Source organism: Typopeltis vanoorti, unplaced genomic scaffold (assembly GCF_054136105.1).
Source record: "Typopeltis vanoorti isolate ZY-2024b unplaced genomic scaffold, IOZ_Tvanoo_1.0 HiC_scaffold_24, whole genome shotgun sequence".
NCBI classification, from domain to species: domain Eukaryota; kingdom Metazoa; phylum Arthropoda; class Arachnida; order Uropygi; family Thelyphonidae; genus Typopeltis; species Typopeltis vanoorti.
In genome coordinates this window covers 3268037-3294569 of record NW_028328064.1, presented here as the reverse complement: position 1 = coordinate 3294569, position 26533 = coordinate 3268037, and the positions used below count along the sequence as shown (strand labels likewise).

General features: G+C 35.0%; 1 protein-coding gene across 2 annotated transcripts in view; it reads left to right on the top strand.

Annotated features, from left to right (window-relative positions):
• Positions 1-26533, top strand: part of SCAP (SREBP cleavage activating protein) — a 408865-nt gene that overhangs the window by 337184 nt on the left and 45148 nt on the right. Inside the window, exons 23-25 of one of the 2 annotated variants that reach the window (XM_090415224.1) lie at positions 6016-6110; positions 14839-14960; positions 26183-26263. In XM_090415224.1, coding sequence (XP_090271350.1) covers positions 6016-6110; positions 14839-14960; positions 26183-26263 — 298 coding nt within the window. Of the gene's footprint in view, positions 1-6015; positions 6111-14793; positions 14961-26182; positions 26264-26533 lie in introns of both variants that reach the window. The other variant, XM_090415223.1, reaches the window with a different exon arrangement.

The window sequence follows — 26533 nt, the reverse complement described above, 5'->3', positions numbered from 1 at the left end:
TTACTATTATTTTACTTGTTAGTTTTATGATTTTTTTGCTTTTAAACTGAAATAATTTAATTTAGGATTTGGGGATTAATTAATTAGTTGATTTTTTTTAATAAAATATGCTGGTCCATTTTTTATATATGAAATTTTGCTAAAAAATGTATTAGTTTCGAATACTTTTTTTTCAAGAATTTTTTCCAAAAAATAATGTATTTATAGTTTACATCGACAAATAATTACATCGAAAAATGCTAAAGACGTTTATTGATATGTTTAAATATATCAATAATAATAAAAATTTATTGAAATTTGTAGCACGGGTTCCATAACCCACACGCAGCACACCCAACCGAAATGGGCATGCAGTGCCACTGCTGCTACATGAGACATTATTACTGTTATTACTTTTGTGAGTTTCTATCCTAATCTGGACACAAATCATCTAATATTATTAGTAGTATCCTCCCCCTCCCTCCTTTTCTGTCCTTCCTAAAAATACTATATCCTTCACATTGACTCAAGTTACTACACCTGACTGATAGTCAGGCATCACCATGTTAATATTAAAAAAATAAATAAATAAATAGCCGTGAGTCTTTTCGCAGTACTGTTGTGTTTACTTTAGTAGACAGTAAGAATTAGTTGAGATAATACACAATAGTTCTGTTACCACTACAGATAGAGTATAATGGTGTATAATTTTAATGGAAAATTTTTTTAATTTCCAGTTTGTTCTCAAACACATTATGTTAAAAGTGAAGAGATATGCTATCGATTTTTTTTAAATAGCCACAGAAGCCAAACAGATCTTGATTTCGTGCATCAAGTGACTAATCACACAACTGAGATAATTTGAGGAACTTAACACAATTTCACATGAAGGTGGTCGTGAGTTTTCCCTTTAGAAAGACATTGGACCTTTATAGAGGCTTTTATTACCCAAGATGAGTTAGCTGGTCTCATACAGAGATGACATGGTTTTCTCTCCCACTAAGCAGGCAACCTGACCAGAGAACATATGCAATTAATAATGGACATAATATACTGGTTTCATAGTCTTAGTGTTGCATTGGCTTTAATTATATCCAGTGTGACTTCCACCAAAAAAATAATAATAATAAATAATAATAATAAATCATTGTCATCATCGAATTCCTGATATATACACTCAAGGAGTATTTAGATACTAATGAATAAAAAATAATACAACATAATACTGGGAGGGAGGGAAATAAGCAAATGATTTAAACATGCTACACTGCACACAGTTACAGATATATGCTGATGTTGATTGCCTCACATTAAAGTCCCAGAAATTCTAATTTAAAAAACTTGAAATATAGCCATGTGGATAATCCAGTTGTGGAGTGTTTTAAGAATTCTTCACTGCTATCGTTTCTTTTATTAGGCTGAAATAATCTCTGTACTAATAATACAAATGCATGCTATTTTTTAAAGAAAAAATTTACTTAAATAATAAATTCTCCAGTTATGTAATTGTCTGATGAATTTAAACACTATAAATGCTACACTCAGACAGGTAGAAATAGTAGGAGTTCATTTATTAGTCTGATATTTCTAATACATTCAACTAACATGTTATATAACTTTAGCATGCAATAATCTTTCCAACCTAATATTTATCTGCACAATCAGTAAAACTAAGTTGGCACAATCAGATCACAAGGCACCGAACTCATAGGGACCACAAGAATAATTTGTTTTCATGGATAGTTTCCTATAGTGAATTTCCTGTAGAATAGCATTGTGTCTGTGGGAATTTGGTTGGGTAGTTTGTTATGATGGTGTTTGCTGTAGTGTTTGTGGGTTTCTTATAGCCATGTTTGCTATAAGCTCTAATAGTGTATTTTCATAAACAGATATATTGCCCATGGAATATAATGCAGATTAGATAGGGGAGTAATGACTGATTCAGATTCACGTTTTACATATAAGCAAACAAGAATATTGTTTATATGTTCATTAACTTCCAAGCATGCATTAGTCATTAGTTAGTTGTTCGAAAAGATAACATCACGTATTCCCAATTTTTCTATCATTGCAATAATTGAAATGGATTAAATATCACTTGAGTTATGAATGTATTCTGACTGAATCTTGATATATCTCAAATGATTTGATTAGAGCCTTTAAAATGGAAATACTGCATTTCACATATTTTTACTGTTGTGCATTCTTAAATCTAAATGTCGTAATTCTTATAGATAAGCTTACACATTTGTTAGACATAGCTTCTAATTTTTAGATTATTAATTGTAAAGATTATTAGATTAAAATTTAATAATTATTATTATAAAATTTATTAAGTTATTAATTAAAAGTTAAACTTTTAATTAATAACTACCTATATTTTGGCAATGTTACATTGCCATAATCAGGGATCACAAAATAAAGATATGTGCATGCAGGCACTCTCTAAGCAAATGAGGCTGAAGAAAGGTAACAGAAGTCGGTCCTAGAGTCCTAAACGGTGCCCCCTAGTGGACTAAATTGTTGTCTTGGCTTTGGGCTGATGATCTTAGAATGTATACTTTGCATCACCCATGTCAGCCTGATTGATCCTTCGCTTTCTCCTTTTACAGAAAACCTACACATACATTCACCAACAGCACCCCCCCCCTTCCCAACAATATATACAATCTAAGGCTTTGATAAGACCACACCTGGATTACTGTGCACAGATTTGGTCTCCCAGGTTCCAAGGGGATAAAGAAGCTGTGGAAAGGATGCAAAGAAGAGTCACAAAGATTATATCCGGATTATGGAGTTTAGATTATGAGGACAGATTGTGAGTATGTGGATTGCAGATGCTGTTTAACAGGAGAAAGAGGGATGATATGATAGAGGTCTATAAACTTTTGAATGGATGTTATAGCATTCCAAATGATGAAATTTTTCGTTATATGGAAGGCAGGGAGAGAACACGGGTGCATCCATGGAAGTTAAGGTTGTTCTCAGTCAAGAAAGGGGTAAGAGCTAGGTTTTCTCCTACTGGAAGAAGGCCACTTTATTACACTGCAGCACGTACAAGTACGAAACTTTTCCTTGAATCTGCCTCAGCTCTGGAAAACTTTTCAAACCTCAACAATGGGTACATGAGACTGCCCCAAATTTGGGAAGCATACATTCTATGATCATCAGTCCAACAGCCAAGACAACCCAAGTTTTCCCACTAGGGGGGCACTATTTAGGTGTCTAGGACTGACTACTGTTGCATCTCTTCAGCCTCATTTGCTTAGTGTGAGGGCCTGCATATACAAATCATTGTTTTGTGATCCCTGAAGATGGCAATGTAACATTGACAAAATATAGATAATTAATGATTAAAAGTTTTTATAATTAATAATCTAGTTTTTTTGCCTCTAATTATAAACAGTGTGCCTGTTTATGTTTATATGTGTACAATTCAGTTTTTAAAGTACTTAATTATTTGTAAGCTCCTTATATACAGTTTATGAAAATATCCATATCTAGGTATATGTCTCTGTAACTGGTAGTGGTGAAGTTATAATACTTCTGATTATTATCATAGCAAACTCATGGTGTGCTGCTTCATCATCCTAGATCCACTTTCATAAGCAATAGCTGTAGCTGGTAAACATGTAAGATAATACGAAAAGGTCAAGAGTGGAATCTGTGTATTAAAAATTCACTTTATTGTGTAGTAACAACTGGTATCATTTCTTTTTTAGTTAATGTAATGCCATAAGATCTTTTTTTCAAAAAAAAAAAAATTAATAATAATAAGTTTAAGCATAAAAAACTTATTGTTTAATACTGACCATATACAAATATTTTAACATTCTTTACCATACTGACCAGTTTCGCTAGCAAACTGTCTAGCTTTTTCAAGGTGTTGACGGAAAATTATAAAAAATACTAGTAAATGCAAATTGAAAGGAACATAAAAACGTTGTAAACACTCTAGTAGCTAAGGTTGCACGTTCGCATGACAGAGACTGAGTGGACTTATTGTTCTTAATCATTATCACGCATGCGTGTTTGTTGTAAATGCATAATGTGATTACCAGCTAGCTGTAGTTCAGATGGATTTAGAGAGAGGATGAGGTTTTTCCATGAACTGTTAAGAATAGTACCCTGGTTTCTGTTGAGGTTTCTGCCAGTATTTAACACTGCTGCAGCTTCCTTGAATAAATGATGTCTATAATCATCATCTAAATATGGCATGGAGTTATTTTTGCCACTCTATCGTGTGGTTAGACGTACAGAAATGATGTGCTAAGCCAGAAGAAATACTTCTGTTGTGGTTTACATCACCAACGTGCTCTCTCTGTCTGATCTCCAAACTCCGTGAAGTTTGTCCGATGTAGGCAAGACCACAGGAGCAAGGAATGTAATATACTCCTGGATATTTGTAGAATGGCACCTTGTCTTTTGGTGATCCTAAAAAATGTTGATGCTGGTGGTTGGTTTGAAGATCACTCTGATGTTGTGGGCTTTTAGTATTCTGGCTATTTGATAAGAAATTGACTTGATGAAGGGAATCACTACAGTAGAAATGTGCTAAGAGTGGTTCTTCTTGTCTGGGGTTGTCACTGTATAGATATTTTTTGATAATGTTCAGAGGGTATCCATTTTGTGATAATGTTTTGGCTATTAGTGAGATTTCAGTCTGTGTATCCTCCTCTTCTGATATAAACTTACGTGCTCTATTTTTCAACATATGGATAATGCTTAGTTTGTGTGTCTTGTGATGGTTATAAGTATAATGAAGGTATCTTCCAGTGTCTGTCGGCTTTCTGTAAATAGATAAATTGACACTATTTGATTGTCTTTTTATCAAGATGTCTAGAAAATGCAGATGGTTGTTGTTTTCAACTTCCAGAGTGAATTTTATCTTATGTATGGAATTGATTTTATTCACAAATGATTTTAGGTTTTCTAAGCTATCTTGCCATATAATGAAAATATCGTCAACATATCTCCACCATATAGATGGTCTAGGGGAGATTGTTGACAGAATTTCTTTTTCAAGTTTTTCCATGAAAAGATCAGCACAAGATGGTGATAGCGGACTTCCCATTGCTAGGCCTTCTAATTGTTGGTATATGGTGTTATTAACCTTGAAGAAATTAGACTGAAGCAGTGTTTCAGTCTAATTTCAAGACATCTTTCCTCTAGACATCACACAGATGTCTAGAGGAAAGATGTCTTGAATCAAACATTTTTTAGGATCACCAAAAGACAAGGTGCCATCCTGCAAATATCCAGGGGTATATTACATTCCTTGTTCCTGTGGTCTCGCCTACATCGGACAAACTTCACGGAGTTTGGAGATCAGACAGAGAGAGCACGTTGGTGATGTAAACCACAACAGAAGTATTTCTTCTGGCTTAGCACATCATTTCTGTACGTCTAACCACACGATAGAGTGGCAAAATAGCTCCATGCCATATTTAGACGACAATTATATACATCGTTTATTCAAGGAAGCCGCAGTAGTGCTAAAAACTGGTGGAAACCTCAACAGAAACCAGGGTACTATTTTTAACAGTTCATGGAAAAACCTCATCCTCTCTCTAAATCCATCTGAACTACAGCTAGCTAGTAATCACATTATGCGTTTACAACAACATGCATGCGTGATAATGATTAAGAACAATAAGTCCACTCAGTCTCTGTCACGTGAATATGCTACCTTAGTTACTAGAGTGTTTACAACATTTTTATGTTCCTTTCAATTTGCATTTACTACTATTTTTTATACTTTTCCATCAACACCTTGAAAAAGATAGACAGTTTGCTAGCGAAACTGGTCAGTATGGTAAAGAATGTTAAAATATTTGTATATGGTCAGTATTAAACAATAAGTTTTTTATGCTTAACTTTCAAAGACCAAATATGTTTAATTTTAATAATCAACCACATGTGTTTAACTTCATACATATAATTAATATCTTCAGAATAAATTAGTGATTTGTTCTGTAGATGTAAATATTTGGCTGAATATGGAATTGTTTTCAACATAAAATGCTGTATTTTCAGGTTAATAGTCACAAGGTTAAGTGGTGTTTTAGAATTTTTTCTTCTTGAAGTACCCAGTGATTCAATGAAAGAAAATCACATCACTCCAGAAACAGGTAAATACTGCATAAATAACTTAACTGGATATAGTCCTCCTTTGTAGTAGTACTTATAAACAGAATCACTGGCTCTTACTATGTTTGACTTTCCATTTAAATGAAAGAAGGTGAAATAAGTATTGTATTAATAACCCATAAGTTTAATAACTCTAGCTTACAAATAAAATCAGTAGAAATATGAGCAGTAGTTGGCTAATGACTAATATTCCACTTACCACAATCCTCTCTTTTCTGCACCTAGTTTTCTAAGTCTTTCATCTTCCACTAACACTGTCCTTTAGAATAGCTTTTCTTCTAGGGGTTTTTTAATCTTCCCAGTCTACAATATTTAATGTCCATTCCCACTCTTAATTTACAAATGAACATATTGTGACAACTCATTCTGATTTATTAAGTTCTATTGATATTTCTTTCATTTTTAATGACATTCTCATACAAAAATTGTAAATATTTTGTTATTATTATCATTATTTATTACCCCCATGGGACTTGCAGGTGCAGACATGGCTAACTTGGGGTCCCAGAGCTAAGTATGATCTATTTCAAAGCTTTTGGTCATACTTTTCCCTTACTCTTCCACTTCTAGCTTCTACCCTCATACTAACATTCTTCATAATGAGGGCTTTTTATTTAAAGCTTTCTATCTGTCGCTTTTCTTTCTTGCTAACCTCAGGAGGAGGTCCTCCATTCTCCCCAAAGCTATTAGAGTATTCAAGGACTAGGGGTGTTTCCTCCTCTTTCAACTAACTACTAACATTCCTAGTATTAATCTCTTGTAGCATACATGCTACAATACTGCGATGTGGAAGGCAAGGGGGAAACCACCACATTATATTTCCAAGTAAAAGCAGTAATTGAAGTTAAAATTGAAGTCAAGATCGGTGATGTTTTTATTTAGATCTCATTGATCTAAATGTGGACTCCAAAAGGAAAGAAATAGAAGAGTTTAACTTGCTGGAGTGCATTCAGAAAATTGATAAGCATTTTTCAAAACAATGATGTCCCACTCTGTTTAAAAAGGAAGACAGCAGTGGACAGAAAATAGCTGAAAAGAAAGAAATCAAAAATGAGTAAATTTACCAAAGTGGGGGATATGATTTCCTATACAGTGGTGATCTGGAATCTAACAAGTTGTAAGACTAGAGGTAGGCCCTGTACGTACACACCAGTGGAATAGGGGAAAATAAAAAGATGACATAGAATAGAATAGAGTTTCTGGAGTATAAATTTAGAACAATCGCAGAAATGCCATTCAGACTAGGAGACTTTGTGGTATCCAGTTCAGACATTGTTCTCTTTCTGGTGAGAAATCAAAGGGACACTGAATATGGCACATTTGGACAAACCTTGGTATAAAAATTAATAATAGAAACTAACACACCTAAGAGATATGCAGATGATATCATAATTTTTGCAAAATCTCCAGAAGACCTTAATATAATGATAGACGACCTACATCATGAAAGAAGAAAAGTCGGTCTAAAAATAAACAGAAAAAAAACTAAATCATGTTTAATCATTTGGTAACACCAAAAAACATAATAATAGAAAACAAGTTCTTGGAAAGTGCCTCTTCATATATATATACTTAAGTTATCTCATTGATCTAAATGTGGACTCCAAAAGGAAAAAATAGAAGAGTTCAACTTGCCTGGAGTGCATTCAGAAAATTGATAAGCATTTATCAAAACAATGATGTCCCACTCTGTTTAAAAAGGAAGACAGCAGTGGACAGAAAATAGCTGAAAAGAAAGAAATCAAAAATGAGTAAATTTACCAAAGTATCAATGCAAAAAGTGGAGAAAAAGTAAGAAACCAGCAGATTGGCTTTTTTCATCAATAACAATGCAACAGAACCACCTAAGTCTACAAGTGGTGGAAGCAGGGTTGGCCAAAAGTTATGGATAATCACTTTTACAAAGGATTCAGAAAGTATGACTGTCATTTGGACATAATATAATTTTCCTGTTTTTTTTTTTTTTTTCCATTCAGGGTCAGTTTTTGATAAATCAATAACTTGCCCACACTTACTTTGGTACAAACTGAGAAAGAAGATGGAGATTTCAGTGAAGCCAATTGTAGTTTGCATCCTTCTCTTGTACACACTTCTTGAAGAGCCAAAAAACTGAAAACAATAATCATAACCCAATCAGTGAAATAAGTCTTTCTTTGATATCTGATTAAATTCTGACACATCACTCATATTGCATGCTGGGAAAACTTCGGGGGGGGGGGGTATACTGGGTCATTGCTTGGAAATTTAAGCAGATGGTAGCAGTATTACAATGAACACTGAAATTCATTTAATGGTATGTAATACCATGGAGATGTGGCCTTTGTTCTAAGGGACATGAACATCACACCTTGACCTCCTACTCCATATTAATTCACTCCAGGATAGTTTGCTGGATAGTCTGGTGCCCTCCCTTGATGAGTCCTTGGACTCCCTGGAGGTGTTTTATAATAATAATAAGCAGAGGATTTGGTTGCTACAGACTGATGACTTTGATGACGTTCACATGCTGCACATTGTAGGATCCAGAATATCTGTTCTGTTAGCATTATAGACTTCTGAGGTTTAGCTCTAAACTACAATCATGCAATTTTTCTTGGTTATCTTGAGAAGAATGTTTTACTCCCTCCCCACTCCAGGCCCCTTTCAGATGGAATGAAAGAGGAAGAGAAGAAACAGATTTGGTTTATTTGCAGTTAGCCTGTAAAATTTGAGCAGAGCCCCACAACTCATATTTTAATGAGCTTGGTTAGAAAATAGTGGAATGATAATGCAGTTCAGTGAAGCAGTACCCATATAAATACCTCTAGAAAAGACATTAGATTGAAACTGACCATCTCTGAGACAGCTCTTGAAGTCAGCTATAGATCATTCAGAGTGGAATTATTGATCATTCAACTGCTGTCTTCTGAACCAGTTAGGAAAATTTGAGATTTATACAGATTAATAGTTGGATGAGTGTTAAGTAGGAAAGAATATAACGTAATGTGTTAAGTAGGAAAGAATATAACATTTTGTAGAGGCTGAGGAAGCTATTGATGTGATGCATTGATGCCAGAAATGCTAGAAGTAAATGTTGGTGTAAAAGAAGTTCTGTTAGAGTTTAAGAGTAAGGGAGTGCAAATTGAGAAAAAAGGGAAAGATTAAAGTCTGCTGAAAATTGATTGCCCTCATCACAGTCTTCTCAAAAACAACTGAGGTGATCCATCAATGGTCAACTTCTTCACTATTTGAAGGTCCAATCTAAGATCCCTGACCTACTTGCTGACCAAAAACCCTACCTATAGTTTTGGTGGCAAATAGTACACCCCGCTCCTCCTACTTATTTGACCATTGATGGATGACCTCAGTTGTTTTTGAGAAGACTGTGGTGAGGGCAGTGGGTTTTCAGCAGACTTTAATCTTTCCCTTTTTTTTTGAAATGGGCATAATATGTAGGCTATTTAAGATTCTTCTTCTTCTTCTGGTATATGGTGTGCTGTTTCTGTATGGTGGATTTAGATTATAAGAATGATGCACAAAGATGCACCTCCTACCATACAGAAACAACTTCATGTTAATCACGTATTAATGTGAAGTCATTAGTCTCGTTATATAAGTAGCATAGTTGTGAAGATACTTCATGCACAAACTTTGTTTGCTTACACTTATATAAAGGATTAAACAGATTAGGGTTATGTAATAATAATATAATTTCTTGGATCTTTAATTTGAGTATTTTACCGGTGTTGTGGGAAGTGTGAAGGTAGCGTTGAATAGCAGGAGAAAGGAGGACAGAAGACTTCACAGTTCAGAAATGTGAATTGTGGGACTTGGTGAGATATCTCCATGTCAATTAAGGGAATATACAAAGGAGCTGGTAGTGTCCTTGACTTTCTTGCTCAACAAAATCTGTCAAGAGCAGTCCAGGAACGATAGAAAGATCACCATAAAAAAATAATGCCATTCATGGGTGGAGAATCTGAGTCAGTAGTGTTCTACTATAGGTCATTGTGGTTACCACTGGTAGTAGTGAAGGTGTCAGAAAGGTAAGAGATAGAATATGAATCTGAAACTGGAGATCCTACTCTAGAAGCAAAACCTTGCAATAGGCACTTCCAATAATCAGGTGTTGGTGGTATACCACTGGAAGATGAAAGTTACCTACCTGGAGGGCTACTTGGTATTTCCTCCAGCTAGGGAAGATATGCTTTTAAGGTGGCAATACTTGCCTCACCAGCTTTCCATTAGTGGAAATGGGCCATACCATAGGAAGATTGAGGTTGACTTAGCTAGGAGAGGCTACATATTGTACATTACCAGTCCATTAATTGATGATATTGATTGAATGAATGAATGAAAACAGCCTGTACCTTCCCCACTGCTGGGTGAAGGCCTCTCCCATTTTGAATTGTTTTTATTATCAGAATATCAAATTGATAATGTATTTATTATTAATTTATTATGATTAATATGAATTGATGACAATGATTATATTAATAGTGAACCATTTTTAATTAATTTTATTGATTAAATTTATAATTTTTTATAATATGAAAAAAAAAAAGAAATGAATATTAAATACAAAATTTTTTTTTATAAGAAATGCTCAAATATAAGAAAATAGCACAAAATATTTTTTTATACATAATGAATACAAAAAAAATGATGGATTTTAAAGAATATTTACTATTATTTACTAATTAAGATAAAAATTGTAATGATAAATTCATGAAGTGTAAATTTGTCTTTACTTTTTTGCATCCTTTCTTCCAGTACACAACAACAGAGTACATACATCGTCATTTACTTTGCAATTATTACTTTGTTTTGGCTAGCTACATCCTGTTTTTAATTTAGATCAACTTTTTAATCTTGTAGTTTATTTATTTATTGTATGGGGCATGTACAACTAAAATTAAAAACAATCTTAAGGAACAGAATATATAAAATATAAGAATAAACTATTATACACAGTCATATAATGAGGCATCATTTGTATCATAAATTTTTCTCCTAATTCTTCAGCCCCTCAACTGCCTTCATCAATATGCTCACTAGGTCTGATTGAGCTGTCAGGGAAGGCTTAAGCTGCATTCACATGATGCGAGTCATTGTCTGAACTAATGCTCGGCAGTCACAAGGCAGTGTCAGAATTATGCCCCAGGAGTGCAAGCATGTCACTCTTCTACTTTGTGTGGTTCAGAGCCAGTTAAGCTTTCGTCAAGAGCAGCAAGGGAGATCAAAGCTAGGTGGTAACTATTGATTCTTTGCCACTTATTTGTTGAATAAGGTCTCTGCATCATTCCACTCTTCTTTCCAAGCCTCAGGAATATTGAACCCCCCCTTGTTGATCAGCTATTCTGCAGGGTGTTTTTTTGTGGGGCATGGAGACAAGATCTTAATTTGCCATGTCTTGCCACTTCCAGTTAGTTCAGATTGGGAATTGTGGATTGTTCATGATTTTGTATATTCTCTTTGAAGGAATCGCTTCATGTGTAGATGTGGCGGAGTGATATTGCTCAAAACTGGGATCCAGTGTAGTGAGGGTGATTATAATTGTTCCTGTCATAATCCTCATACTGGTGTTGAGATGGGCATCTATCTTAGAGGTGAGTGTGCTGTTCAAGTGCACAATATTTGGCAGGGATGTAGACCAAGCTGATAGCTGCAGTCTGGAGCACTTCTGCCCCACAAAATCTGGCAAACTTCTAAATGATTTTGTTGCCAGATGCAAGTTTAGCAGCAAATGTTTAAAGATGTTGAACAAAACATCAGGGTCCTATCCATTATGATCTCAAGATATTTAGGGTTTGGGTTTTACTTTAGTGTTTGAATGTTCATCTCCATTTTGAGTTTCTCATAGGCTTGATTATGACAGATGAAAACAAGACACCTCTAATGTACTTAAGTCAATTTCCAGTTCCTAGAATAAGTGCTTAGCATAGATCTCTTGTTAGTATATCTTCTGTCGCTTTTAATTGTTGATCTTGAGTTACTATTGCCAGGTCATTTGGTGTAAGCAAACTTCCCAGAGACAGTAGAGGCAAATTGCTAATATACATGTTGAAGAGCAGCAGGGCCAGAATGGAGCTCTGGAATAAACCATTGTTCAGTCTATAGAGCAAGCTTATGGAGTCCTTGCCGAAAACCTTGGAAGGTGCGAGTAGGGAGGCAGTTGTTAAGGGGATTGTATAACTTTTTATATGGTATTATATGAAATGACTTAAGAAGCATGCACTGCCTCCACACAGTGTCATACATAGCTGTGAGGGCTATAACTGCCATAGACATTTTCAAGCACTTTTGAAAGTTCAATTCTATATGTTGTAATTCTATGTGTTGTAGACGAGCATTTGGTCTACACAACTATGCCATCATCTAAACCCAGCCTTTTGTCAATACATTTTTCAATTACTAGGTTCATATGGTTATAAATGAATCTTTCTAAGATCTTATAAAAGATGCTAAGCAATACTATCAGGCAGTAATTTTCAGGCTTGTCATCACTCTTGCCAAGCTTCAAAAGCCTATTATCTTAGACTGTTTAAAGGCATTTGGTAGTTTATGAAGTTTGAATATCAAGCTTTAATTGATATGTGATGGCTTCACACTTTGTGTGATTCAGTTCCGTCTTAACATTTCTCATATGTTTCTTAACTGCAGGTGTTCTGCAGAGATTAATTATATGGTTTGCTATTTGATGTGGGTTTATTCAGCTTCTCTTGGTGTTCACAGTTGAAGCATCTCCTAGTTTTTGTAGTAGTAGTGTTGTGGTTTTATGGCTAGATTGTTGGAAGTCCATGTCCTCAGTTGATTGCCATCTTTCTCTTGCCGTGTTCAGGCTTTCAAAGCGTTCCTCAGCATTGCCTTGTGAGTGGGTGGTTTGAAATTCTTTGTACAGTCTTTGTGTATCCATATTCCAACAGGGAATATATTCCTTTCAGTATCCTCTTGGGATACTAAATCTTTCATAGTTGTTAGGTTCAGGCTTAATGAACTGTATAATGTCATTGAGTTTCCTCATAAAGATGCATAAAGTTCCATCTCGGAAGGGACACTGATGGGATTTTCACAAGTACTGGATAGCATTTGTTATAGGAACTAGCATCAATAGTAACAAAGCATAAATTAGGATTGATGTTAGTACTCCACCATCCAGAGTGAAGGGTGTTTAGTTGTTTAGCGTCAAAGATGAGTTGCAAATTATTAATATCTGCCTAATATTCCAAGGCCTTCCTATTTTCATTACTATTCTTGTATTTTCACTGTGTATGATGACTATTAAAATAACTCACGTGCAGTGGCAGCCGGTGAAAATTTTAAGTGGGGGTGCTACATATACAAAAAAAAAAAAAAAAAAAGTTTTTTTCCTAATCAGTAACAAATTTATTAATAAATAAATTTACATATTAAAAATTGCTTTATTAAAAATATTTCATCCTTACCACAAACAAACACCAATAATAAAAGTTTCCTATCAATGCAATGACAATTGCAAATGAATATTGGCGTTAGATCGCAGTGCATTTGTTTCGTGTAACAATAATTGAAAAAATATAATTCTTTATAAGATTTACAAAAAATAGTTCACCATGCACACACACCAATAATAAGCATTTCATATTTCACAGAAATAAGGCGTGCAAGCATACTAAAAATACACTGCCGTTTGAGCAGTGTGGGAATGATAACGTGCAATGACAAGCGCAAACGAATATCGGCGTTAGATCGCAGTGCATTTGTTTCGTAATCTAAAGCGTTAATCGAACAATTCCAATTAATAACTATTCAATCAATGTCAAAACATAAGCTGTAACTTTAACATATTGTAAGCATTGTTATTATTTATAAACACAAACAAAATTTAATTTTTTAATTTTTTCCTTGGGGGTGCTGCAGTGTCACAGTGCTTATGTACGGGCCGCCACTGCTCACATGTATTGTGGGGTGATTATATAAGAATAAAGCTGACTGTGGCCGAGATGTGTAGGTTTGTAGACATTTACTGTTTTAAGACCTCGGAGGAGGAGGATAGTTCTTGTTGATATACTATGAGTTTGTTCTAGTTCATGTGAGAGGAGTGATATCCCAGTGATAATGCTTCTTGCACATGTGGCACCAGTCATAGCATATCCAGAGATAATACATCTTCTACTGGCATACGACAGGTCTTCTATATGCATTTCTTGACTATATCATGGCTCTCATTCACAAGTAATTTTCCCAAAACCTGGCACTTACTGTAGTTTAAACCCTCCATGTTCATATGTAGCACTCAGACTATTGGTCCTATGTGAATTGTTGTAGTGGAATCGATGGCTAAAGCCATTAATTTTGTGCTGTTGACACATATCCTACTGTCAGTTGGTGAGAGACCACAAAGTGTCAGTTTGGCACCCAATATTGCTGTTGCTTATTTAGCACCACCCAGGGGTCACATGCAGCTTAAGGATTGCTATGAACACAAGCAACTCTGCCCCCCCCCCTCCCAGATCTTGTAGTAATTTGATTATAAGAATATATGATATTATGATGAAATGTTAGTACTGTATTATCTAATTAACATTTGTTTCCAACTTTATCATAGAGTTCTCATAACTCTTTGCATAAATGTTAAGTAATGTATAATTTTACTTCATTTTATATTTGAGTGGTATTAATTTAATATTTTTTTAATTACATTAGAGTTTACAAATGAAGAACTTAATTGTTCAGTCTCATTTATTAAAGAGACCAACGAGAATGTACAGTGTATGTGGTTGAATAGTGTTCGTGCCCATAGCCAACCAATCACTATGCTTGTAGTGGATGGAGGACACATTGTTACTGGCAGTCAAGATCACCTTGTAAAGGTATTTAATTAATTCTTTTTTAAATACATCAAATCTGGACACTATTAAATTCATGTTGGAAGTTTTTCCCCCACTTGGTTAGACTATAATAAATTTAGTTTAATCCTTTATCCAAGTGTAAGCAAACAGAGTTTGCGCCTGAAGTATCTTCAGGACTGAGGCAACTCGTGGTAAAGGTGGACCAAGCTCTCATCACTCCTTGTCTTAGTATTTCCCATAATGCAAAGCACATCTCCTTGCGGACATATATAATGTTATGCATTAAGAGAAGGGCCACTATCCAGACCGGTTTCGACCTTTATTGAGGTCTCATCAGTAGGAGCCAGACCCAGAGGTGGTGATACTAAGGTGGAAGCAATGGAGAAGTCATATTTATCTATATGAGTTGCCAAAACACTTGCTTACACTTGGATAAAGGATTAAACTAAGTTTATTATAGTCTAACCAAGTAGGGAAAAAACTTCCAACGTCTTTCTCTAAATCCAGAGTACCGTATTTTTCAATAGATAACACGCGTTATCTATACAAAAAAGTCTAAATTCGTTAAAAATGAACATGCGCGGTATACATTTGAAAGGTATGAGAGGTAAATCAAATGTAATAACAAAACTAAGGTAGAAGTATTACCTAATATTTATTGAACATTACACTATTCAAATCCAAAAAATTCTTCATCAGACTCAATATTGAAAGAATCAGTTGCGTTAAAAATTTCGTTGGGTATTTCTTCAGCTTCATAATCATTGTCACCCAGACACCACTGCATTCCCTTGTGCTTTAATAAAACCATTTCTAACACAGTTTTCACTTACAGCAGCCCAACTTTCTACAATCCATGTAACCATATCTTTATATGACGTTCTTTTCATCTGCCCAGTTTTGTTATATTCATGGATGCCATTCATCATTCAGTCTTCCCACTTAGCCTGCAAATTGTCTTTGAATGGTTTATTTACTGCAAGATCAAGGGGTTGGAGTTTTTTTGTTAAACCACCTGGAATGATGGCCAATTTGGAATACTTACAATTGTTTTAACTTCTACTGTCGTGTGTGCCCTACACAAATCCAACACTAACAAAGATTTTGGGTTGAAAAATGCCATTTTTCTCTTTCGCCACACATTCTCTAACCAAAATTTCATAACCTTGAAATTTATCCAACCTTTATCATTAGCAATAACAATAATATCTTTGGAATCACAACCTTTTGGAACAGTCTTTCTTTTGAAAATCACCATCGGTGGCAGTTTGGAACCATCTTCAGTTACGCAGAGAACCACAGTAAAGTTAGACCTTTCGTGCCCTGTTGTAGCAACTGAAACCTCTTTTGCTCCCTTCAGATTCACAGTCCTAGAACTAGGCATGTCAAAACTTACGGGAACCTCATCCATATTCCCAAAGTGACAAGCATTAACCCCACACAAGTTTTCTCTCAGAAACAAACGAAATTTAGCTACTTTTGCTTCCCAGTTGCACGGCAAATTTTGTCCAACACTAGTGGAGGAGCACACAGTTAAATTGTTTCTCTTCATAAATAGATATTCTCATACCTTTTAGCTCTTTCACTAACAACCCAATCGAACAGTTTTTTTTTATGGTTGGCCACAAGCACCTTCTAAACCTCATAGCATGTTTCCTCTTAGGTAAACATTTCAGGACTGTTTCAGCCTTTCACTATTCATTTTTTTTAAATAACGAAACCTGTGGTGCGTTCATAATTAGAAGAATGGAATTTGCAGTATGGAATCTTCCCGAACCTGAATTACAACTGTTTCTAGATAAAATTAACTTTCTTCATCATTGCATCAACTTTACGTTAGAAAAAGAATCTCCACAGGGTATCTCTTTTTTGGATTTATACATCAAAAGAAAAGAAGACTGTTCCATCGCCACTTCCGTCTTTCGCAAGCCTACATTCTCAGGTCGCTACATTCACAATTCTTCTGCTCATCATCCATCTCAGAAATCTGGCATTATTAAATCACTAGTTTCCAGAGCACACAAATTCTGCTCCTCTGAAGAATCTTTAAACCAGGAATTAGAAGTTATCAAAAATACAGCCATCCTAAATGGATATAATCCCAAAACAACTCAAAAAATCATCAGTCACTTCTGCATACATCAAACCAGACAGGAAGAAGTGCATAGGATTCCCATACCTTACGTTAAAGGCATCTCAGAACGTCTTTCTAAAATTATGAAGAAATACAATTTTGCCACTACTTACAAACCTATCAACCAAATTTACAACTTATTACCTTCTCCTAAGGACAAATTCTCAACCTTGATGTTACCTGGTGTTTATGAGATTCCATGCTCATGCAAATTATCTTACTTTGGACAGACAGGTAGGTCTGTTCAGAAATGCATCTCGGAACATCAAGACCACATTCGTATTCTTAAACCGCAGAAATCTGGCCTCTCTCAACACGGAATTGAAAATCCAAACCATAGGATCCATTGGGAAAAGGCTAAACTTTTACATAGATCTTTATTTAAACATGAACGTTTATACAAAGAAAGTTCTGAAGCCCTACTACACAGACCAAACCTAAACCGCAATGACGTTCTTACTATTCCTCAAGTATGGGAAATTATCATACAAAACTGTGTTAAATAATTAACGTTTTTTTTTTTTTTTTTTTTACTACTTTAGCACGTTATGCACGTTTTCATGAGATTCTATTGTAATCATGCGCCCTAACTGTATGTTATTCCTAATTTTTGTTTAAATACTGTACTGATGATGTCCTAAGATACTTAGGATGAAATATTTACAATTAAATAATTTTCACTGTGGTTTATAAGTGTGTTTCTTCTAATTATTTCACTATTCATGAACGTTACTTTCTCCAACACTGAACAATCTACCAGCTTCACGATTCCCTTTTTCCTTTGCTACTTCTACCACTTCAAGCTTGAACTGCGCTGTGTAGGATTTTCTCTGAGAAGTACTTCTGTCTTCCATGGGTAATTCAGATCTAATAACAAAATATAAACAAATAATGATTTACTTTATGAAATGTTTTAAAACAGGATGTATGGAATAATCGACCACTGCTACTAGCAACGCATGTGCTTTTAAAGAATTCCTTTGTCTGTACTTCCTAACTCTACCATATAAACTTCAAATAAAGTTGGTGCATGCGTGTTATCTATACATCAAAAGGAGTGATGAAAATGTTGGGGGTGCGCATTATCTATTGAAAAATACGGTAATTTAATAATAAGGTGAGACACCTTTTGGCAACTCGTATAGGTAAATATGACTTCTCCATTGCTTCCACCTTAGTATCACCACCTCTGCGTCTGGCTCCTACTGATGAGCTACTTCTTTCTCCTTAGTCACTTACCCAAAAGTTTTATCTTTAAGAGAGTCCTAACATTTAATAAGCAACCATCATTTTTTTTTAGAACAACTTATGAGAAATAAGGTCTGGTCAGCTGAGTGGTTAGCATATCCGATCTCTAGCCAAAATGCTGTGGTTTGAATCCCGCCATGGGAATGGATGTTTGTGGTAATGCCCCCCCCCCCCCCCAAATATCAAAAAAGATTGTGGAAGAGATTGTTCCAAAGAATTGAGGTGGATGGAATGAAAGAAGATGATAAGTTTGTTTGGTATGTTTGAAGTTGGGCAGTATGTCAGTGTTGGCCAGTGGCTGCTCTAGTTCTTACATAGTTAGAAGAAAGTGGTAAAATGTTATGGCCAATTCAGGGGCAATGCTAATCAAAGTACCTATAGAAAAGGCACAGTGCAGAAACAGAGTACTTATGGGAAAGTGACTAAAGGGAATTTGTGAGGGAAGGATTACCTCTTAAATGGATATATCTCTTCTGTATATATCATCACGAATCCTTGGGGGGGGGGGGTGCACTACCTCAAATGTTAAAACAATATTCCAAGGTTGGTTGGATCTGAGACTTATGAAATATTAGGAGTTGAAAGGAAGAGAAGTAATGTTTTGAATGGAAAAAACACCAAGCTTTTTAGAGGCTGAACCTTTGACCTGAGAATACAGGAAAAATGTAAGAAATCTGAGTTGTATTTAAAAGCTATGTATGTAATATGTTTGTGCCAGGAACTGTGTATTAAGCTCAAAAAGAGAAATTTGGATCTCAAAAGGAAATTGGAACATTATCAAAAGTAAGATGAAGTGAAAAAGGATCTTACTTTTGGGTAATAAGGTAGGCCTTAGTTTTTTTGGCAGAGAACTAAGTTTTCTCACTACGTTTGCAAATGCTGAGAAGCTCAGTGTTTAAGTCACTAATTGTGGAATATCTCGAGACTTCTGTCATTTTTTTCGAATGATAGTTTTTGAAAATAAAAATAACTTTGTAAACAGAATTATTATTATTATTTTTTTTTTTTTAATTTAAGAACACAGAAGAATATGTATAATATAAAGGATATGTGTAATATAAAGGAATATGTGTAATATAATAGAAAAAAACGTTTATTTTTTCCAAAAATCACTTTTTTTTTTTTTTTGCCCTTCTTCCTATTCTTATTATGTATTGACTTCTCCTTTTTGAAATGGTTTTCTCATAAAGGAAATTTTCTCCAAATAGTGATACAGTACCACTAATCACTTTATGGAGCTTTGACTTATTGAAACGTATAATTAAAAAATGTTATATCCAACGGGGGTCAGTCTTGGGTGAGTATTTTATTTTATTTTATTTTTTCCCCATGATGTGTAGGATTTTGCATAATTTGTCAAGCCCTGGTCATTACCGATGGCAAATGATTCAGCTTCTCTTCCTGCTTGATCTATGAAGTTGGAATAGGGGAGCCAGTTTGTGTTATGGATGCTAAAGTTCTCTAGAAAGAATCTCATAATTTGGATAATTAGTCTGCATGAAATCAATTTTTAGTGATAAGTAGTCAGAAAAGGCAGCATGATTGTCAGAGTTAAGGGACAAGTAATGGCAGAAATGAAGGCTATAGAGTGAGGTAAGGAAATCTCAACTCGGGGACAGATCAAAAGGTGGTGATTCCAGGTTGGATAGCCTATGACAAAGGATACCAAATTTTACAAAAGAACATGTTCCTCCCTTTTTTGCACAAGATGTAGTTTGGACAGTTGAGGTCCAAACTACATCCTGTGTGCCTGTGGTTCCACAGAAGGTTCTACTAGGAAATAAGTGGAGGGATTTTTTGAGTCTTTAGAGAAGGCATCTGGACATATAGGAAAGATTTACATTATACTGGAGATTATACTACACATAGGAAATGGATATTGGGAGAAAAGAGAAACCAAGTAGTAACAGTATCTGCAAGATTTCTGTTCAAGACATGGACTGTCATTTCTAATATCATCTAACATAAAGAGGTGTACAAATTCACATAGCGAGACATGAGAATAAGTCTCAGTTGAGTATGTTAATAGTGATGCGTTCATACTGATTCAGACACAAGATTATGCAGAGGATTTGATTTACATCATCATCAATTTCCTGATATGCACCCTCAATGGGATGTTCAAGGAGTGTATTTAAAAGCTATGTAGATTTGCAATAGGAAGTATTTACTCTTTAGTTTTCAGCAAAAATTGAAAAGATACACACAGGTTAAAAAGAATCAGTTGATCAGTTTTCAGATGTTGCCTGTACACTCAAATATACAACTACTGTTCAAGAAAAAAATGAAACAGTTTGAAAACAACTAATCTTGGCAATCCAGTGGCAGATTCTAAAAACATTCATTCATTTAGCCAGAGAGGCATGGTGAAGTTGATTTCAATGCTAGAAAAATCCACATTCATTTTGGATTCAAGAATCTGAAGAAGCAGTCTTGGAAAAACAAGAAGAAAGCATATTGAAAGTTACTAGCAAAAACATGAACCTTTGACCTGAGAATACAGGAAAAATGTAAGAAATCTGAGTTGTATTTAAAAGCTATATAGCTACACAAAAGTCATGGAAAGCCATTGGTAAAATTATATCGAAGATAAATATTGGGGTAATGAATTTTGAGACATTAGTGCAAGTAACTGACATAAAGGAAAAGGAACAGTTGGTCCTTGTTGGATATTTAAACACCATGGTAGGAAATGACTACCAGACATAAAAATGTTTGGAGAAAAGAGCAAAGCAAATATACATACCAGCCACTGAATTAGAAACCTTTATATAGATGTACATAAGCATCGCTCACAGTGTATTATGCAAAATATTTGGTCGTGTGTATTGCCATGTATTTTAGACAACTATTTAAGAATACTGCTGGTTGATCAGAATGGGAAAAACAAAGGATCTTTCAGAGTTCGATAATGGATTTATGATAGGCGCTTGTCTGGCTGGAGCCATGATTTTGAAATAATAGAGCTGACAGGTTTCTCAAAAGGTGAAATATCCTGGGTGTTTAATCAGTGGAAAAATAATCCACATTCCTTGTTTAAGAGACATAACTGTGGTCCTAAGACAATTTATCAGGAATGAGATCAGTGTCGTCTAAGAAGGCTGTCGTCTAAACAGAAATTCCTGTGTGCAGTAATTGACCAAAGTGTTTAATGAAGGCTGTTCCCAACCCATCACTCACTGGACAATGTGCAGGGAATAGAACAGGATCACCATTTGCAGTTTGCATGTCTATATTGAAACACAATATTACATAAGTCTCTAATTCAGTGGCCAGTATATGTAGTAATGTTCAGTATCTGCTGGATTTCTATTCAGGACATGGACTGATCATTACACCATGTTTCAACATAAAGATGTGCACATATTCACATGGAAAGAACACAATAATAAGTGTGAAAAGTCTCATTGACTTGTTTATAATGATATCTTCATGCTTGTTCAGAAAACAAGATATACAAAGGATTTGAAATGGAAAGCAGTCACCTATTACTTTTGAAGATAAAATTGAATAACATGATGAAAAAAAAAGTGTGTAAGGAAGTTTTAAAGACAATCAAAGTGACTTTCATAGGTGAACAACTGTAGTCTCAAATACAAATAATATTTGTATTTGAGACTACAGACTACAAAAATCAGAATCCCATGGTGGAAAGAAGTTAAAGGGTAGTCAAGTAAAAGAAGATAGCATATCAAAAGATCCTATTGAGAATTCAGCATGTGCTGTGACACAATACAGAGAAAAATTTAAGAAAGCAGAGCACTGTGTAAAACTAGCTAAATAAACTTCTTGATAAGAAGACTTTCATAACATGGAAAATCATTATCACGAAGGTTGCAAAATATTCTAAAGGCTGTTGAAAAAAACTTAGAAATGGAGGAAAGAGTACTGTAAAAGGAATCAGATGATAAAAGTGACATCAAAATTGAAGATATTCTAGATATCTGGAGGAATTACTTTTAAAATTTTCTAAATGAAACAAGTATTGACAGCATGGTAGTAGAAACCATTTGTGCAGAATGCAATTAGGAATACATATCAATACTTGACTATATCAGTACTATCAATGAAAAAAAAGCCATCAAAAACCTGAAATGTGAAATCTGAAGTAGATGATATTTGACCAGAAATGCTCAAATATGGAGATTTATAATAGTTTTATAGTGACTGCTGCATAATTCTGAAGGCTTGGTTAAAGAGTCGAATTCTAGATGATTGAAGTAGAGCTCTCATAGTTGTTGCTGTCGTTATGTACCATCCAGTTGTTTTTGACTCTTGGTGATCTTGTGAAAAAGGGCTTTTCATCTCACTTGGCCTCTTGTCTTTTTCTTTCAATATGAAGTCTCCTTCCCTCAATTTTTGCCAGCATAACTGCCTTTTCCAATGATTCATCTGCTTGCAAATATGCCCAAAGTACATAAACTTCCATTTAGTGATCATTGCCTCTTCCTTAAAGGCTGTGGGTTCGAATCCTGCTGTGAGCATGGATGTTTGTGATTGTCTGTAGAAATACTAGTGGTATGTGGTAGATGGTGTTGGTGTAGTTGTGGTCAGTTGGTGGATTGTGAGTGATGGAGACAGAGTTGTAGAGTAGGTGCCCTCTCTCGATGAGTCTTTGGACTCCCTGGAGGTGACAAATAATAATAATAAAAACCTTATTACTCATTCTTGCAGTCCATGAGATTCTGTAAAAATAGGGAAACAAAACTATGCGAGAATTACATTCAGTTTTGTTTTCCTGACTGAGTGTTCCTGGTAAGATTTAAACAAGTATACTTGAGAAAAGGCTAAGAAAAATTGTGAAAGGAATGAACAAGCTGAATTCAGGCCAAATGGACATTGTCATGACCAGATTTTCACTTTAAGACAAATAGTTGGGAAATCATAAGAATATAGCTAGGATCTGTATGCAAGTTTTGTAGATTGGAAAAAGGCAATACAACAAGATGTCAAGAGAAAAGCTGTTCAAAACACTACAATTATATGGTGTAAATGGAACATTATATAATTTAAAAACACATTTGTTGTTTTACCTTTTGAATTGCAATTTTGCTGAAGATGATCTGTTAGAATTAGTTAAAAAAATCTGATTTAATAAAGTTTTATTAACTTCTCGTGTTGGCGTGTTGCTTTCTACATTTCTTTGATTAATTGTTGCTATATCCAGTCTTGCATCATCATCAGTAAACAACTGAATATTTCTCTTCATATTATTTTGTTCATTCATCATTTCCTGTATCATTATTGAACAAATTAAATAGCAGCAGTCCAAGTATTGAGCCCTGTTATATCCTGCTAGTCACCCACTTTATCCTGAATTCTACTTCTCCATACACTACTCTTTAGAATTTCTAAATCACTCATGCTTGTATCCTTATCACCTGCTTCTTATCCATTCCCCAATGCTCCAGTGTGTGTATGAGAGTTCCCTGTGGTATCCAGTTGAATGCCTTTGCTAGATCCAGCAGTATCATCATCATATAGCCTTATCCTCTTTGTCCAACTCAGCTGTCACTATTATAAAAATTCAATGAATTATTAAGGCATGACCTTCCTTTTCCAAGCCATTTAATCCCCCCCCACACACACCGAATTCAATAGTGTATCATATTTCCATCCATCCATTCATGCATTTTTCTACCTCCATCAGACCTTGCCAGAGCTGAGACTTAAATATCCTGGTCATTGGTAATGCCACTTCTCTTGTTCCTTCTTCTAATAGCAGGCAGATATCTCATCTAATCCTGTAATTACATTTACATGAAGATCTGTACTATCCAAAATGCCTCTTATCCATATCCCTTCTGGCAACATCAGCTCCTGTCACTGCAGTATCTTTATCTGGATGATAAAGCTCTGTAAAGTGGTCAGTCAGTAACTCAACCATTTTTGTTTCTTCTATGACTTCCCTTACCACAAAGTGAAGTACTCTTTGGGCTGTTGATTTTCTGCCATAATTTCCTTTAGACTAAGTTCCCTTCATAATCTGATTTTGTGTTCCTTGTCAAGTTTGTCACCCTTCTTTGCTTGTAATTTGTACTGTAAATTCCTGTGTAATTTGTTATCAACCATCCTTCCTGAATTGTGTGATGTTGGGAGTTTTGTTTTTATTTTAAAAGTAGTAGACTTTAACTTTAAAGTGAATGGTATATTCCATTGTTTATTCAGGACATTATAGTACATTATTTTACAGTCTTAATTTTCTAATTTATGTTCAATTTTCTTCCTTAGAGTAATGTGTTTATATCTAATGAATGTAAGTAAGAAAATTGGAATATGACTTATAGACTAAATTTCTTAGTTCACAATATCACAACATCCCAATATCCAAATCACCAGCCTGATTGGCCATAATGTACCCACTCTTCAACCAACACGTGTGTAGAGGCTTAAGTGCTGTGAGGACATCATGTTGGAGGCTTAATGGATTTTTTACAATACTCAAAAAGAATTAAAATAGAATTTAATACTTCCTATATTTCGTCCTAGTCACTAGGACATCTACGGGGATTACAAAAACAATTAATGTAACATATGCACAAATAACAAACAATACTAAGCCCAACCACGTGGGTGACACTAAAGTCCTATCTAGGTAGAGCGCCCTCTAAGGGCAGTAGTAGGTGGCCTGGAATGTAAGGTGGGAACTCTGGTGATGAGTATTTCCCAAATCTTCGGAAGCTTAATGCAACCATATTTATTGAGATTTGGTTGGTTTTTGAGAGCTGCTGCTGCTTCTAAGAAAAGTCTCTCTTTCTTGAATTTGCTGTGGTGGAGCATGGTGGTTTTCTTCCATGATACTCTGTGGGTGGTGTCCAAAACATGGTCAGCCAAGCCTGAATGGCCATAGTTGTGTTTGAAGATGTAAGATTTGTGTTCCTCTAGACGGATGGATGCTGATCTGCCTGTCTGTCCAAAGTACGCCAGCTTACAGGAACAGGGTACTTTGTAAACTCCAGGCAGAGAGAGAGGAGGGAGCTGATCTTTCGTAGAACGGATAAGGGTAACCAGTTTGCGGTGGGGCTTATATGCTGTGTGTAGGTGGTGTCCAAAACATGGTCAGGCTTGGCTGACCATGTTTTGGACACCACCCACAGAGTATCATGGAAGAAAACCACCATGCTCCACCACAGCAAATTCAAGAAAGAGAGACTTTTCTTAGAAGCAGCAGCAGCTCTCAAAAACCAACCAAATCTCAATAAATATGGTTGCATTAAGCTTCCGAAGATTTGGGAAACACTCATCACCAGAGTTCCCACCTTACATTCCAGGCCACCTACTACTGCCCTTAGAGGGCACTCTACCTAGATAGGACTTTAGTGTCACCCACGTGGTTGGGCTTAGTATTGTTTGTTATTTGTGCATATGTTACATTAATTGTTTTTGTAATCCCCGTAGATGTCCTAGTGACTAGGACAAAATATAGGAAGTATTAAATTCTATTTTAATTCTTTTTGAGTGTTGTAAAAAATCCATTAAGCCTCCAACATGATCTTCAACCAACAGGCTGCCAGTTTGAATCCTGCCATGGGCATTGATGTTTCTAATTGTCTTTAGGTAGGAGATGAATTTCATCTCCTGTGTGAGACCACTGCTCCACTTATTTAGGGGCAATAGTCTTACACTGTGGCTTAAAAAGTTCTCTGTTTGGTCTCTACAACAGCATTTTTAGACTCTGTAAAAAATAAATAAAAAACGAAAATAATAATTTAAAAAAAATTCCTTAGCCTGCCTGCTGTACTGATATACTATAGGTTTACAACCTTTTGTGGGTGGGAAATATAAAAAAAATAATAATTTATTATGCATTTTGATTGTGAATTAATGCTCTTACATTCATTCTCAAATATTTTTATTTTAGGTATTTCGTTGTGATTCAGCAATGTGTGTATTCACTTTTCATGGTCATTCTGGATCAATTTCTGCTTTACATGTTGATCAGGTTAGTGTTCTTCTGTGAAATTTAAAAAAAAAAAAAATAATAAACTTTATGATGTTTGGATGCATTACATAGCAATGAATCTTTTATTCAGCCTATACCATTTATTAGTTTCTCATATGATTTCTTGATTGATAATGTGTACTATAGCAAGCGCCACTATACTGAAATGATGCGTTGTAACAAACTACAGAAAATTCCAAGCCTGAATCCTATTAGAACTAATGCTATTTAAGTTCCTTGTTACAAACAGCAAAAGCTCAAAATCTTCTC